This window comes from Aegilops tauschii, chromosome 2 (assembly GCF_002575655.3).
Source record: "Aegilops tauschii subsp. strangulata cultivar AL8/78 chromosome 2, Aet v6.0, whole genome shotgun sequence".
Classification (NCBI taxonomy): Eukaryota; Viridiplantae; Streptophyta; class Magnoliopsida; order Poales; family Poaceae; genus Aegilops; species Aegilops tauschii.
In genome coordinates, this window is record NC_053036.3 from 371,261,905 (window position 1) to 371,279,504 (window position 17,600).

At 47.2% G+C, this 17,600-nt stretch overlaps 2 protein-coding genes across 2 annotated transcripts; one reads left to right on the forward strand and one right to left on the reverse strand.

Annotated features, from left to right (window-relative positions):
- The first annotated feature begins 653 nt into the window (after positions 1-653).
- Positions 654-1,973, forward strand: LOC109774566 (ethylene-responsive transcription factor LEP-like). The gene has a single exon (XM_020333307.2). It carries the CDS (start codon positions 779-781, stop codon positions 1,565-1,567), a length of 789 nt encoding a protein of 262 aa, XP_020188896.1. The 5' UTR covers positions 654-778; the 3' UTR covers positions 1,568-1,973.
- A 10,911-nt stretch (positions 1,974-12,884) lies between these two features.
- On the reverse strand, positions 12,885-14,623 carry LOC109774552 (uncharacterized). The gene is made up of 3 exons (XM_020333291.4): positions 14,523-14,623; positions 14,139-14,220; positions 12,885-13,962 (listed from the first exon to the last, which is right to left on the reverse strand). Exons 2-3 carry the CDS (start codon positions 14,218-14,220, stop codon positions 13,187-13,189), a joined length of 858 nt encoding a protein of 285 aa, XP_020188880.1. The 5' UTR covers positions 14,523-14,623; the 3' UTR covers positions 12,885-13,186.
- Between the last annotated feature and the right edge of the window lie 2,977 nt (positions 14,624-17,600).

Below are 17,600 nucleotides of genomic sequence, written 5' to 3' on the forward strand. Positions count from 1 at the left end.
CGTTGATTACGGAGGTGTCTGTGTCAATCTCAAAATGTGTTGCCAGCTTAGTATCTCTGAATGTGCTCATAGGAGTAAGGTGTGCGTGTGTGTTCATAGGGATGAGTGTAGATTTATATGATGTATATGAGTATCTGCGTTTGTACCGTGTTTGACTTTTTTAACCAAAAGTTAAGTAATAAGTGGAGGCGCATGAGACGGCGAATTAATATTGTTCCCAAGATTTAACTTGCTACGTCTATAATTGGAGATGCTGTTACTCCTATATAAAACCATGTGCCCTACTTGCACCCACCAGTCCAAATCATTGGGTTGACCACCTTTGGTCGTCCCCACAAAGAATCGAACCCAAAGCGACCTCTGCCCTGCATGCCTGTGATCGATCACTATGGGGAGCTCACCTCGCCGCCCCATCTATATGCATGATATGTGTACCCACATATATATTCCAAATAATTGTTTCCTAAGATCGAATGATTGATTAACAAAAGGAGCTAGAGGTACTAGCACATAACGACGGATCAAATTGTTAACTAATCATGTTAATGAGCTTGTCATGGCCAACCTCCACCCCACTTAACTAACCCTTTTCACTTTCCCGCGTTTATATATACTCCCATGCAACACCGTCCCATGCAGCATCCATCCAACCACCATTTCAACCACCTCTGATCTCCCACCTCTCTCATCTCCACTTGTCAACGACCAACACATCCATCTCCCACACAGTCACACACTGTCTCTATTGCTTGCTCTGTTTTGATCACGAGCTAGGAAGATGAATTTCTCGTCCTATTTCTTCTCCTCATCCTCCTCGTCCTCGTCCTCTTCCGACAAGAAGTCGTCATCGTCCAAGCGCCGGCAGCAGGCGGCGCAGCAGCAGCCGGACTCCAACCCGACGCGGTACCTCGGGGTGCGTCGGCGGCCGTGGGGCCGGTACGCGGCGGAGATCCGCGACCCGGCCACCAAGGACCGCCACTGGCTCGGCACCTTTGACACGGCGGAGGAGGCCGCCGTCGCCTACGACCGCGCCGCGCGCTCCCTCCGCGGCGTCCGCGCCCGCACCAACTTCGCCTATCCCGATCTTCCCCCGGGCTCGTCCATCACCCCCTACCTCTCCCCCGACCTCACCTCCGACGAGAACGCCGTGCAGCTCCTTCAGCCGTTCTACGCCGACCCCGTCACGCCCCTGCCGACGCATCAGCCCGCGGCTGGTGGCGGCAGCCAGGACGTCGGCAGTGAGTACCTCTACGGCGGTGCCCCTGACATGTCTTCGCTGATGGACGACATCCCCATGCCCGACGACCTGCCCATGATCGACGGCGGTGGCGAGATGGACTTCTCCATGTATGGCGTCGGCGGCAACGGCGCCAATGCCGCGGGCGGCGGCGGGTGGTGCGACGCGTCCGAGCTGGGAGCATACTCCTCCACGCCGGGTGGCGGCCACGGGGTGTACTTCGAGGAAGGGTACGTGCACAGCCCGCTCTTCTCGCCGATGCCGGCCGCCGATGACGCCGGTGCCGACGGGTTCCAGCTCGGGGGCTCGTCGTCTTCCTACTACTACTGATATGATGCATCACGATCACGTGCGCGTCGGTGCCGTGTCGACCGCCTCTGCGCCCGCCGTTTTGCTGCGGCGTGGTGAGTTGCTGGGTGTGCTTAGCAGTTAATTTACTTACTTTGATCCCCGCAAAAAAAAATTACTTACTTTGATACGTCTCGTGGTAATAATGCGTCTTTTATCGTTTTGCGTCCTTTTTCATATCATGGGCCTGTATCTTCTCTTTTGGAGATCCATGAGCCTTTTGTTCTGGGCTGTTTCCTTTTCCTTTTCCTTTTTTTTCCTTCTCTTTTTTCATTTTGGGCCTCATTCGTATGTGCAGATATGATCAGTCGGCATACACCTGTGTGTTGCTGGCGCTTCAGTGTAATATTATCCATGTTATGATGATTTACCTGTTCGTTGTTATGTACTCCTACCTATTTTACTTTTTCTTTCACTGCCAGATTGTAGCGACCCGACTCAAATGGATCAAGTCTCTATGCTTAAGTGTCATCCCTGGATTGGTGTGCTGACACACAGTACTCGAGGATTTATAACAGAGGTAAATCACATGTATAAAATAACGTAAATACTATTACCTCAATCCAAAATAGCGGAAGTAACAAGGTTGTGGATTCCCATCAACACCAACGGCAAAGTTGAGTGTAGAAATCGTAACCCTAACGTATCACTTACTCGTCGTAAGAATCCTGCAACATGAAACGTTGCAGCCCGAAAACGGGTCAGCACATGGAATATGCTGGCAAATTCACACCATAGAGAAATGATGAACAAAGGCTATTACTACATGCATATATGGCTGGTGGAAAAGCTCTATGGTTATAATGTTTTTGCGAAAAGCCAATTTTTCCCTACTTCAAAGGAATAAATTTTATTTAACTATCATGGTGGTTGTGAAACATTGAGATGGTTGACAGCATCTCAATCCCAATTAAGAACGTGATTAAACCCAAATCAAATTTAAATTAAGTAACATGATGAGATCAACGGGATAATCCAAGAACTAGATACTCAAAATGTCCATAACCGGGGACACGGCTAATCATGATTAATTTGTACACTCTGCAGAGGTTTGTGCACTTTTCCCCACAAGACTCGATCTCCTCCGTTGGATTACTCGCACTACATGGTGTTTGAGTAACGGATGACCGAGACACAGTCTTTCAGAAGTGTTTGCACCTTACGTATGGGTAGACAGTTACACCTACTTTTCCCTACATCTGCTAGTCTACCACTGTAAGAGTTCACACAACTTAATCAACTATGCTAGAGCCCATAATAGCTTGCGGCTGCACACGGAAGTTTCTAGCATGAATAATCTTATGATCCCTTTGAACCTGGGCGGCAGTCCAAAAAAAAAAACAGGCAATCCTGAAATACCCAGGTACCTCAATCCACCCAGATGTGAGTTTTAGTTGCCACCTTAAGTAAACCATTATTAATAATCTCACATCTGTCATGAAAATCTCTCAAACCCAATCCATGTCTACGAGCATAGCATGGCAATATAATAGCAACGTAGAAGTAACTCCCAAGGGTTTGATTGTAAACAGGGCAATAGGTACTACCTCATCAACTACTTCCCAATACCCACATGTTAATTAGATCCTAATCATGCAATTGTTTGAGGGTTGAATCTAATGCATAAAAAAACTGGGTATGAAAGGGGTATGATCAAAGTGTGAACTTGCCTGCAATGTTGATGAAGATGATTCGCACTCAATACTCTGGATAGATCTACTCGTCACACTCCGGTCAATCTATCGTAAGCAAGCAATGGTAACCACACATAAGCAATCACTCAAAAGATCAGAAAGAACGAGGAAAACAATTCGGAAAACTTCAAAACCAAGCAATTAACTCTTGCAACATAAAACAATTTCTAACCGTACCAAAATTATGAGAATTTGGCCTTATCAGAAAGTTTAGGTCAAGAGCTTCGGTTTGCAAAAAGAATCAACTCAAACGGAGTTACGGAACTTAAGTTATGAACAAAAGAAGTTTGAATACAAATCTGTTTGAATTCAAATTTTAAAACTTTCAAAAACATGTTTAAGTTGTTTTACTGGATAGAGGGAATCATAACGAAGACGTGGGCATTGGTTTCGTTGGATTTGGATAAACGAGTAAAAAGTAACGAACGTTTGAAGAACAGGGACTAACCTGTAAAGAAATCATCACAGATAGGTCCCTGACCGAAAATAACAGAAAAAGAAAAGGCTAAATAATGAATGTTCGTTTATAGGATCAAAACAGTGGACGTTCGCTGTATAATTAAACTTAAAAAAACAGGTCTAGGTTTTCTGTAGAAAATCGATCTAGGGTTTTTGAAAAGAAAAAAAACTAAGAAAAAACCAAAGCGGTTTATTACCGGTTTGGAATTTCGACGAAAACCAACGGTTTTTCGGCGGCGGACCGGGTCGGCGGTGGCGGGGTTCGTCGGCGTCGGAGAAGGGCGGCGGGCAGCTCGGGCTCGACCGGAGCGGCGGCTCTGGTGGCCCGCGGCGAGGGCGGAGTGGACGGGGAGGGGCGGCGCTGAGCGGCGGACCCGTTGGCGGTGGTGGCGGCGGCCGAGCGCGCCGGTGGAGCGCGGGGCGAGGCGGCGGATCTCGCCGGCGGCGGCGGCTATGCGGCTCGAGGAGGCGGCGAGAAGAGAGGAGAGAGAGAGGGGCCGGGGCTCCGGCTTTATAGGAGGGCGGGGCGGCTCCGAGGCGTGGAGGAGGGTCAACGGAGAGGCGGCGCGAGGAGTCCGAGGCGGGGACGGCGGCCATGGCGGCGCGGCGGCGTGCAACGGGCGGAGTCCCGCCCGGGAGGTCGGGGGCGCGTGGGCGTCGGGCTGGGCCGTGGCCTGGCTGGGTGCTGGGCCGGCCCAGTCGGCGAAGAGAAGTTTTTTTTAAAGAAACAGAGAAACGAAAATAATAACAAAACAAAAGAAAATAAAATATTATATAGGCATATAATATATCAAAATTTTCAGAAAAAGCTTTCCTACAAGATGAACATTTTTCTAAAGGCAAATAAAATCCTCAAAAATTTAAATAAATCAAACAGTGCTACTGCCTTAATAAAATCCAATAAAAATCATTTTTAAAATACCCAAAATGATTTCAAATTTATTTCTCTCAAATTTTTTGTTGTAGGGAATCATGTTACCCTATTTTCTGTATATTTTATTTTTGGAGAAAAATAATTTGAATAAAACTCAAATAACTCCAATATTGAAAAATAATTTCAATGGGACTTTGAATTTAATCCTTTGAAACTCCCAACTCATATTTCATTTGTTTTGAAGAAGTCATTTTATCTTCTCTCGTGAAAATCATTGAGTTGCATAAAGTTTCAGAAATGGGAAATATTTTTAAATGAAATTCAAATATTTTCAACACCCTTTGTCATTTAAATAAATGGAAGAAGTCATGTCATCTTCTCTCCAGGGTTTTGTGGTGAAAAGAATTTGAATTCATGGAGATCATAAAAGCAAAATGAAAGTTTGGGAAAGTCCTTTTATTCCCTCTCATTTAACTTTCAAAAGATTTCGGATTACACTCACTTTCAGTCAATCAATCAAACAATCAATCCAATCTATCTGTTTATTATAACATTCCAAAATTTAGAATTTTGGGATGTTACACAGATGTTCTGCCAATGTGCCGGTAACGCCCTTACGGCGTATAATTCTCATATATGGAACAAATTAATATATTGATTTTCAAAACATAGTACGTGCACACACGCGTACACTCATATTATGGCATACACGCTCACCTGCACACCCTATTTCTAAGAGCAGCACCTCTGTTATGTTCCCGATCTATATTCCACTTACTATCTCCAGGATTATGGAGCAAAGTATTTTAGTTACACATGTTCTTACTTTTATGAGGGATAAAAAGAGGGCATCCCCAACTCATATGAGCTCGGGTGAACAGTATAACCAAAAAATTTAAAAATCTGAAAAAAATGTGCCAAACATTGATAAGTATTTTGATTTTTTATAAAGTTTCATCACCAGATGACATTTATGGAAAACATGGCAAAAACAATTTGATGCTCCAAAATGTTATCTTCAAAAGCATTTTGGAACATCGATTTTTTTTTGCCACGTTTTACACAAATGTCATCCATTTTGGAAATAACATTTTCAAAAGCATTTTGGAACATCAATTTTATTTTTTAGCCAAGTTTTCCACGAATGTCATTCAGTGATGAAACTTTGCAACCAATCAAAACATTTGTCAATGTTTGGCAGAAAATAAATTCAGATTATATTGATTTTTTACTGTTCACTTGCCGAGCTCACACGAGCTCGGGAATCAGAACAACACTTTCGATAAAGAGAGCTCGTTCATTCATTCATAGTAAGTGGTGAACACAACTTTCGATCAGAACATTTTTTTTGTGATTTTCTGTGCTATATATTGGTCTGACCCAGTCAGGGCACTCCTTGAGCGGTGGCCGACTATTTTCCCTAGTGAGCGGCGTATAGGAGATCCCAAAGCTCCCATATTTCAGTGATCTAAAAGGTCTTATATTTCTTTATGGAGGAAGTACATGTTTTCTCACCTCCCTCACGTACGGGTTTGCCCTTTTTTCACCTTTTGTTTCCCTTTTATGAATTTTTTAAATCTTAACTAATTTCAAATTTGGTTCATGAATTTGAAACAAAATTCCACATTAAAATGTCGCAAGTTCGATTGCTCGCAACCGCACTGTTTTTTTGTTGTGATTTTCTGTGCTATATATTGGTCCGTCCCAGTCGGGGCACTCCTTGAGCGGTGGCCGACTATTTGCCTTAGTGAGTGGTGTATAGGAGATCCCGTGATGTCGATCGCCTATAGCAATCCTCTTATTAGCAATCGCTCTGAGCTATGACACACAATACCTAGCAACGCTCGCTCACGAATAGGTTTGCTTTCCTCTCAATAAGAGAAAATGTACGAGATCTCCCCTCCCCTCCCTCACTTACTGGTTTGCCTCTTTCGTTTCACCTTTTGTTTTCCTTTTTTACGAATTTTTAAAATCATAACTAATTTTAAAATTTGGTTTATCGATTTGAAACAAAGTTCCAAATTAAAAATGTTCAGAAAATTTGAAAACAAAAGTTCATAAATCAAAAATTGCTCATGCATTTGCAAAAATGTTGGTGAATAGAAAAATGTTAACAAATTCAAGTAAAGTTTACGAGTTCAAAAATGTCATGAATTTGAAAAATGTTAATGCAATATAAAATATTCACAAATTTGAATAATGTTCGCATCCTCAAAAAAATTACGAATTAAAAAAATGTTGGATGATTAGAAAAAATTGCAAACTCAAAACATGTTCATGCAATACAAAAAATGCTCGTGCAATAAAAAAATCATAAATTCAAAAATGATCATGAATTTTAAGAAAATTGCGAATTGGAAAAAAGCTCAGATTCCAAAAATGTTCACGCGTATATAATAAATCTTCATGAGTTAAAAATTCTCATGAGTTCCAAACAAATTCTCAGATTTGAAAACTATCCATGAATACAAAACCTGTTCGGATTTTTTAAATCATGAACATTTTATGAAATTCAGATTTATTTTGAAAAAGCATAATATCTTCTGAAATTTTGAACCATTTCTGAAATTTCATGCATGTTTCTAACATAACGAACAAAATTTTAAAACATGAATATTTTTTAAAAAGCAATCATTTGTTCTTTGATTTAGTTGAACTTTGCAAAAAAATTAAAGAAAGGAAAAACGTGGAAGAAGGAAGAACAAAAAAAAATGAGACATAAAGAAAGAAGAAGGAAAAAAAAAGAGACATGAAGAAAAGAAAACCCCAGAAAGAAAACCATTACAAAAAGATGTAGGAAAAAGGGAAAAAAAGAACATATGGAATCTCCTAGAAGCAGATTGAATTTTCAAAAACCGGACCAAAAAACTCTCAAATCTCGACAGGTCCCTTCACGTGCGGTAATGAGTCGGCCTACAGGAGCACCCTCAATATGCAATCGTTGTCTTATGCGTTGCTGTAAGTGATATGTATCAGTTATGGGAATAGGATCCTCGCAAGTGCTTGTAATTAGCGCCTTCAGCACTGGTTTGAAACTGACGCTCGCTTGAGCAACACTTGGGCCGGCCGATTAGGATAGTTTCTCGGCTGCGCTCGCCCGTTCACTACTCTTTTCCCTAAAAAAAAGGAGAAAACAAGACTTCCCCTAAAAAACCTCATTCGTTGCTCCATGTCCAGAAAAAAAAAGTTGTTGGTTCTGATAAAACACAAGTTTTTTCGGAAAACCAAATGTGAATTTTGCAAAGTCGTAAAGAGGCACCTGTTTTCTAAGAAAACCTGAATATTCGAAAAAAGTTCACGAATTTGAAAAAAAATCATGATTTGTCTTTAACAATGACTTTTTGAAATTTTTGATGAATTTTAGAAAATTTTCACAAATCTAAGAAGAGTTCACAAACTTGGAAAAAGTTCATGAAGTTTAGAAAAACGCAGTTAAAAAAGTTTGCAAAAACAAAAAAAGGGGAAAGCACAAAGAAAAAATAAAATCAGAAAACAAACCCCGGTCAGAAGGTTGTAGAAGATTCACAAAACCGCTTGGAAGCTTTTAGAAGCTTTCACGAAACCGGATGGTGGATGTTTATGTAAAAGAACACAACCTATATGGGTCGGCCATTCCTTCGTAGGTGTGCGCCATGTACAGAATTTCCTACAAATAGCGCCTTGAGCGTCAAATAGGAATTGAGGAAAGGAGGAGCTGTGACGGACAAAAGGATGCGCCGACGGATGAAAAAGAATGAAAAATAGTGAGGACTACAATGTATTTAAAAAAACACTATCACAATTCAGGTACGTGTCCTTCAGAACTACCGCTCTACAAAATGTCCCACAAAATCACCATTTTATCTTTTTTTTTTGCTAAAAACTACCTATATGAGTTAATTACCAATTGGACTAAAATTAAACCCGATATGACAACATTCGCCCACCGGTTAGTTCTACGTGGCACCACAAGGTCAACTTTGTTTGGTTGACTATTAAGTTGAGCGTTATGACATGTGGGACCCACATGGTTGTCTCAATAAAAAAAACCACTAGTTTAGTCGCCTAGCCTCAGCCCAGCCTCGATGCCCCGATCAAGCCCCGATGCTCAATGTTCCTCGAGCTGATGGCCTCGCACGAGGTGCCGAAAAGAGTGCCCCTGACGCCATCGGCGAAAAAGAGGCTCTCCGGCAAGTGCAGCGCCTTGCCGAGCCAGTCCACGACCACCATCTCCAGCTCAATAGCGGCCGGCGAGGTGGCCCACGTGAACGGTTCCACATTGATGTAGCTAAGGGCATGTCCAACGCGGGCGCTTAGGGACGAGCGCCAGGATTAGATTCCCGGCCAATTAGCGGTTAATCTGTTGAATCCTGATGTTATGCGCGGCATCGACGCAAGATGATGCGCCGGCCGCTTGCCCGTTTTTGTGCATGCTCTGACCGCTTGACTACTTAATTTACTCCGTGGAATTAGCGCCTGCCGTTGTAAGCCTAGGCGCTTAGGCGTTTTTCCTATTTTACAATCTTTATTTTATTTTTGGTTAGCGCCTCCATAAGCGGCTCTCATTGTAGATGCCCTAATGAGCCCCTCCGAGAAGAAATGAACGGCACCACTTGATGCCGACCACATGTTGCTGGATGCTAGGAAGTGCGTGATGTGGCGAGGGCTCTGCTAGTGCGGATGAGGTCACAAACGTCCCTTAGCATCGAGCCAAATGAGTCGGGCTCCGGACGGGACGTCGAGTCCGTGGGGAGCGCATCGTTTCGTGTCCGTCACCTGCAGTAGTTGCGGTTGCCGCAATTGATGCAACTTCAGCAGTGAGGGGTGGACGACGACGTGGACGCGTCCGTTCTGCAGCTGCCACTGGCCCCGAAGCACAATGTGTTTGAAGGCGCCGTCTGTGATCCATGCCCATCGGCGTCGCACATCTTGGTGAAGATGGTCAGGTCGGCCCTTTGGAGCCCGGTGGCGGCCTCCTTGCGGTCGTCCGTAGCGGCCGGCGGCTCCTCCCTCCGTAAAGCGTGCACTGCCGCTCGTCGTGACCGCAGGTAGTGGGGTGCCCACAAAGTATTTGTTAAAATGCCATAGAGAGAATGGTTGACTCTGACGGGTGGGGCCCACATACAACTTAACGGTCAAACAACTCAATGTTGTGTCAGACTTGACAGATGGGCCACCTCCGGGCTGTCATAATCCGGCTTAAAATGCCTGAATCGGTACCTTATCAAAAGTGATAGTTTTGAGCAAAAAAAAAGACAAAATGGTACTTTCATAGGACTTTTTGTAGCGTGGTAGGAGTAGTTCTAAAGGACACTTGCCCGAATTGTGGTAGTTTTTTCTGTTAAATTCTACTCTCTCCATCCGAAAGCTTGTTCCTTAATGCTAGATACATCCATTTAAAAGTTTGAGTTTGGGACAAGTTTTTTTTGGACGAATGAAGTACTTAGAGAGACAGAGAGACCCGCGAGATAAGCTCGTACGATACTGTCAACGACGTATGTATACAGACAAGAGTGTCAATTTAGCTCGGTGGAGTTGGTAGGGAGTCCAAATCCGATTGAAGCCCCAAGGGAAAACGAAACAAATGTCTAGCTAGGACGCCCTGGTCCGTCGCGCTAGACAGGGATCCCATAGCAGCTAGGACGCGCTGGTCCGTCGACACTGGACATCAAACACGGAACAAGTGCACAAATCCAAATTGCAAAAGTCCTGGTCCTTCATTGTTTCCCGTGGAAAGTACGATCTGGGAGGGAAAGGACATGCAAAAAAGTTGGCCCTTCATTATCCCCGTGGATTTGTAATTATATTTTTACATATACTTACCAGACAAACTATGTTACTAGATGTATGTCTATCTGCAACTGTATTTTTAAAAAAAAATTGAGGCAAAGATTAGTCTCACTAATAATTAATTAAGACAGAAAGAGTTTATAGTCCATTACATCTGCTCCACAACATAGCCCATCATAGAAGTACAACGCCATAAAAAACTAGGATTACTCTCGCAGCATGATAGCGCTCAGGTGGTTCTGGCGCGGGGATCCATAGTCTAGCCGCAGCCGTGGCTGCATCACGCATGGCAGCAGCACCCATAGTTCCTGGGCCTAACTCCACCGAGACGTGGTCAGGCCCAATGCCAAGTAGCAGCCCAGCCACCACACAAGCAAACAGATTTGCACATGCCTCACGCCCCTGACACAGCCTCGCTGCCATGCCGCCGGTGATCACTGCCGCGCCCCACGTGAGGACACCGAGAACATCCACCGGTCGTCCGGATCCCGGACGAGTCCCGACGCACGCCGACATGCCGCCCGGAGCTGCCGCCATACAGACCGGAGGCCGCCGCGGGAAAGCGCCCCGCCGCCGGCCGCGCGGGCTTCACCCGGCGGCGTCCTCCGACGGCGGCGCGGCGGTGAGACGAGAAAGGAGCGGCGACGGCGCTACGAGAACGGTCGCGCCCGAGTCGCCCAGGGGTAGGCGACGCGGGGCGTTTTTGTCCGCCAACACGCCCAGTGCTAGCTGCGGGGTGTTCATCTGGCCTTGTCCTGGATGAGCTTGAGAATGTAGAAGGGGTGATTTACTATAATTTACAAATTTATTCTCAATAAAATTATAAACTTATGTGCGTGTGCAATAGTCTTTCCCCCTGCATTACTTGTCATTATATGAGTGTTAAACCCCGTAATGATATGGACTTTTTTCAAGTCTTTCCCACTACACTAGTGAACTAGTGCCCATGACTGATGGTCTGATATTATATAATACTTGGATACAGGGGCGGAGCTAGGATTGGGCCAAGCCCCGGGCCTAGGCTGGTACAGTAACGCAACAGTACATCTACAGTACTCAGTACACTGCAGTGAACACAGCAAGTATTCTCCACGCCCCAGGCCCAGCCCCCCCCCCCCCCCCCCCCCTGGATACATATGTATGTTTTGTAGCTAGATGAGAAAATGCAAGTAAATGAGTGTCCTTAATCCTGAAATACCACCCTATACCTTACCTATCTGCTCAGCTCGACCTCATGTTTGTGTTATGGGGCTATTGTGCATTCGCGTGTTGTTGGCCACTGACCTGCACAATCTATCCATCCATCTTAGATCAGAATCGTATGTCATTGATGTTGACTCGTGATAAGAGGGGTCTGGACCGAGTTTAGTTGGGTGTCAAATTGGATGGTATCATATCGTGTGTTTGCACGTGGCTACACATGTACAATTCCCTTTTTTGATTGTATATAAAAGATATCCCAATAGATATGGATTTATTATGGTAGAACCAGCCCACCCAACTTTAAGGCCTACTGAGGCTAACGCGCGCTTCGTTGCGCTGTTTTTCACTCATGGGATTAACTTTTTTTCTCTAGCAGGTTATTGTGTCAATTGTTTTGTTATAATTTTACTTGCGTTGGCTTGGGTCATAATTATATGTCATGGCGGTGCTTTTATTCATATATCATGTTGGGCTGTTGTTAGAGTTGGTATTTGTTCTAAGAGGACAATAGAGTTATTTGATGCATGTTTGTGGTGTCCTTACATGTTTCAGGTTCAGTGTCAGCCGGTGGTAATTGTGTAGCTCCTTGGGAGTTCCTATTCCATGCTTAGATCGTGGAACTGCTGCTATAACACTCACATTGTTCGGTCCGTGAAGCTCTTGCCCGCTCGGCTAGGCTCCCTGCTCCGCTTGCTTAGTTTTTTCCTGCTCGCTTCAATTCTAGCTAAAAAAACAACTATCATTTTTATTTGGAAAACTTCTTAAATCGAAAGATGTTCACTAGTATTTTTAAAAATACTGGATTTTAAAAATGTTCCAAATTAAAAAATGTAAAAATTAGTGAAACAAAAACAAAAAAATTCATTATTTTGTACATGAGTTGAACCCTCCATCATTATTATGTAGTGAGAAACAGTGTTTCACGAAAATAGACTTTTACTCCGCTTTATATATAAAGGACCGACCACGGCGGCACGGCCAAACAACAAATTATTCAAGTGCAAGGAAACTAAGAAAAAAGGTCTACTATGACAACATCTCTTTATTCTCTAAAAAAGACCTCCCTTTATTATAAAGCATCGACCATAGCCATACAACAAATTATCCAAGTGCTAAGAAAATGAAATGAGTTCTGCCAAGGTCCAAGGCAACGGTACATCACATGCCCAAAAGCGAAGAAAGAAAATCTATACACGAGTCAGAAATAGTGTTTTGGTGGGAAGCAGAGTGATGTGTGCCGGTGAAGGACCCACGCTATAGTACATACAAGCACATCAATACAACAGATCAATTAAACTACTTTCGCAAAAAAAGATCAATTAAATCACGTTCACAAATAAAACAGGATTTACATGTACAACAGATCAATTAAATTAAATCCACAAATAAAAAGGATTACATGACACATCTTCCTCCTCGAACGTATATTGAACAGCTGAACTCGTAGACGTACAGAAGTAGTAACACTGAACTAGTTTATTAAGGCTCGCATTATTCCGATTTTCGAGGCACGGTAGAATTTTTTAGGCGGTGCAGATAACGTGGCAACACCACATCAATGTAGTCCATGCGTTGTTCATCGTAGTAATCCAAGATCAATCATCACATGATGGAGCAGGCATCCGATGGGTTCTCCTCCGTGAACCATGGTGGCGGCATGAAGCAGGGCTGCTGCGGCGGCCAGGTGGGCGGTGGCCAGCAATTAGGCGGCTTGCTGCAGCCACAGCCGCCGTGAGAGGGGTGTTGCGACTGCGAGCACTTACAGGGCTCCGGCTTGGGGGGCTCCGGCGGCGGTGGGGGAGGCGGTGGCGGCGGGGGCGGTGGCTTATCGGCAAGGCAGCAGTGACACTGCTGCGGAGGGCAGTTCCACGGCGAGCTCTGGCACTGCATAGGGTACGGCAGCGGGTACGGGTATGGCACGAACTTGTATGTTGGTTTGGGCGGCGGCGGCGGCGGCGTTTTCTTTTCCGGCTCAGTGCATGGTTTGGCCTCAGGTTTGCATGGTTTGTGCTCAGGAGCCGGCGGACATGGCTTCGGGTGACATGGACATGGTTTTGGCGGCTCGGGCGGAGGCGGGCATGTGCATGCGCATGGTGGTTTCGAAGGCTTGGTTGGAGCCGGCGGGCATGGCTTCGGGTGACATGGACATGGTTTTGGCGGCTCGGGCGGAGGCGGGCATGTGCATGCGCATGGTGGTTTCTTTGGCTTGTCTGGGCATGGGGGCGGCGGCGGCCATTGTTTTACGATCTCGATCTCCTTGACGGCCTTGCAGGCCTTGCACCAGATCTTTTTGCAGAGCTTCTCCGCGTCGAATTTCCCACGGACGATCACCCTGTTGTCCTTGTCCTCGTACTCAGTCTTCTCGATGCAGTAATCCTCTGTTACACGTAAACACGACTTTTCAATTGCATGAATCCTCGTATGATCAATCTTACGTAAGAAGAACTGTTCAATATGTGCAGTTTCATTGCAAAACACTACAAATAGTAATTCTGGAACAATTTCCTTGTTTCGAAAATACCATTCCCAGTGTAGGAATGAGCGCTGGTTTTACCTTTGAGGCACTCGAGAACATTCTTGATCTTCTTCTTGCAGCGGCAGCATTGCAGGTCTACCGTAATCACCAGTATACTCATCTGCAAACAGTCACACAGATGAAAACAGCCCAACCAAGCAATCCGAGCTTTTTTTTAATCTATAAATTGTATTTTTATTCGGTCATATCGCACCGAGCGAAAACCTGCAATCCTAGCACGTGTCCATCATTTCTGATTTTTTTATATCTGCTCTGCGCAACAACATATCGAATGCTTTCGAAAATAAGAAAAACTAAGTGTCAACATTGCTTACATTCTTACCTCGTGGATTGGCACGATCAGCTCTGCATCAAGTAAAGGAAAGAAACCTAGTAGGGGGGGGGGGGGATGATAAAGCTCACCTCTCAACTCTGGAGCATGAAGGTTGCAGCGCCCATGGGCGAGTGGAGAAACAGAGGAGGATGAGCAGGGAGAGGTGAACCATGCGTTCCTTTATGTTGGGAGTACGCCGAAGCCTGCCAAAAAATGGTGATGTCCCGTCTGGTCCGTCCGATCGCGCCTCCACTGGAAAGGACGATTTGGTCGTTTTCAGATAATTCCTCTCGTTTTCTTGCTTTTCTGCTCGGTTCAGAAGTTCCTTTTTGCTTACGAAGAAGGGATTACGATCTTCCCAATCCCTCTACAGTGTGGTTGCTTTTCGTGCTCTCCCTTCGGTTGGAGCAACTCCAACGGGCCGACCCAAATAGACAGTGATTTTATTTGTTTTTTGTTCGCTTGGGTCGGTCAAGCGGACATGGACGTCCGCTTCTGCGTTTGGGTCGGCGTATACGCCCAATGCTCGCCCAACCCATTTTGACGACACCGACAAAAAAAACTGTGCATGCATATTTAAAAATAAAAACAACTTAATTAAACATTAAAGCCGGCCAAGAAGACCAATGAGAGTGCACGGGTCAACATTAGCATTAAATAAAACTAAAAACAAACTAAACTACAAGGTGGCGCGTTGCCCTAGGCGGTGGCGGCGTCGTCGTCCTCAGGGTCGGTGAGATCGATGAGCGTCGGCGTAGGGCCGGCCCAGGGGAACGCTGTGTTCCAGGCGGCGGTGATGTAGGCCGCGGGCAGCTGTTCCGGCGCGGGCAGTGCCGACGCGGGGGGCTGTTCCGGCGCGGGGGGCTGTGCGGCCGCCTGTGTAGCCGCGGCCTGGCGCGCCTCCTCCTCAGCCTCGCGCTCCTCCTCCTCCTCGAGGTCGCGCTCGAGCATCTCCTCGTACTCGCTGCGACGACACTCCTCGGCTAGTCAGCGCTGGCGCCATATCTCGAGGTACGCCTGCTCCTTCGCTGGCGTCGCCCCCAACCAAACCGGTGGCGCCGAGACCCACTCGCGCAGTACTCCCGTCCAGGAGTAGCGCTCGATGGGGAACGGCTTCGGCTCGGGCTCTGGCTCGGCCTTGACGCGGCGTCGAGGAGGGGATGGCGGGGCCACCGTCGGCAGCACACAGTCGCCGACCGCGGAGAGGGCAATGGCCTGCGCCATGGCCGCCTCGTACCGAGCCTCCTCTTCCTCCACCGCCTCCACCCTGCGCCGCTTGTCCTCCTCGCTCTCGCGGTAGACCGCCGCAAGGGCTGCCTGGTTGGCGTCCTCCGCCGCCTGGTCCTCCTCGCGGACGACGAGCGGGGGCAGCGGCACGCTGCGGTCGACCTCGCGCACGTCGCGTCGCCTCGCCTCCTCGTGCTCGAAGGCGAACCACCTCTTCCAGTTCGGCGAGTCGGACGCGTAGGTGGCGTCGCGGCGCTGCTCCGGCGTCAGCAGCGCCCGCCAGCGCCGCACCTCCTCCGCGTGTGCCCTAGCCGACTGCGGCGCCGCCGGCACTGGGATCCTCTCTGGATCCAGATGCTAGTCGTGCGGCAGGGTGATGTCGGGGTACGGCAGAGGCACGCGGTGCTGCCAGTGCCACTCCGCCTGGTGCACTGGCACGTTCACGCGCTCCCTCTGCCGGCGAGCCAGCGCCGGCGGAGGCGGGAGGAACTCCGAGTGGAAAGGGACAGCGGGGGCCTTGCCCTTGGCCCTTGCTGCTGCTGCCGGCGCCGAAGAAAAGCCCCATTTGGCACGGCTTGGGTGGCTAGGGTTGGCTAGGGTTTGCCGGCGACGGGGGAGCGAGCGTGCCTAGATGTGAACGGGGGCTGGCTGGATGAGGACGACCCCGCCGCACGGTTGGCTTAAAAAAGGGCGACCGACGTCGCTGACGTGTGGGCCCGTGGTTATAAATTAAGCTGACCAGATAGGTGGTGGGGCGTTGGACGATCGCCAAGTGGGGCCATGGTGGACACCGAGAAGACGCGCGTGGCGTCTTCCGTGTCCGCGCCGACGCATTTGGGGCGCAAATTTGAGTCGCAAATGCGTCCACGCGGACGCGAAGTGGACGCCATTTGTATTTGGGTCGCCACGTTGGGCCACCACTTTTACCCGCGCCGACCGAAACGGACGCGGACGGACAAAATGGATCGTCCCATTGGAGTTACTCTTATGAGGCTAATACACGAACTCAGACTTATTTCTAAATTTAGTCCTCCCATCCGGGGATAACTCAGAAAACACAAAGCAAAATTTGACTAGTATCCAAGTGAAAATCCTTGATCACCTGCTCCTCCATGCGGCTGTCACCCGCAACATCGCCGCTGACGTCCTTCCATGGCGCTGGCGCTGCTCGTGCTCGATCTGTAAAACTTTTTGGAAGCTTGGGTTCAAAACATTGCGGCCTTGGACTGATTCGTTTTTTTAAAGAGGAAGACCCCGGCCTCTGTATGTAAACGATGCATGCATCCATTTTATTAAGTATTAAAAAAATTTATAAAAAAATACAACAGTAAGTCTAAAGCCACCGTCTAGGCAATATCTGTCACTACTCATATTCAGTTGATGAAGGAATGTTGATAGTTTGGCCTAATACCACAGACCACGTAGCCAAGCCTAACATCTAATACCTGAGGCCCCAACCTAGCCACTTGCCGGGTTTGGGGCACACACCGGTCCGCCGCGCTCTCAGAGGCTGCCGCCACCAGCTGTCACCGCTCCATCTTCAGAGTTGTACTGACGCATCAACCTTGCTCGGTCTAGCTGTCGTCGACACCACCACGGCGCCCAACAGCACCACCTCCCTGCGAGCGAACAACTAAGCACGTCGCGGTCGCCACCGATATACCTCAGCACCATGCCGCCAAGTACCACCAGCCGGCACAGCTTAAAGTCTTTGAAAGATCTGTCGTGCGTAGCACCTGCCGACCAGGCATGACAAAGCGTAGCACATGTCGGTCAGGCATGACTTGACTTCTCCACCGAAGCTCCGTGCAAGACGAAGCCGCTCCACCTCCTGCCTCTGACTTCCAGCGCTGCTTCATAAATGATGCTCCCAACAGAGAAACGACACCACAGTGACGCAATCATCCGATCTGGAACACCAAATCCTAGGGTTTCCCCCG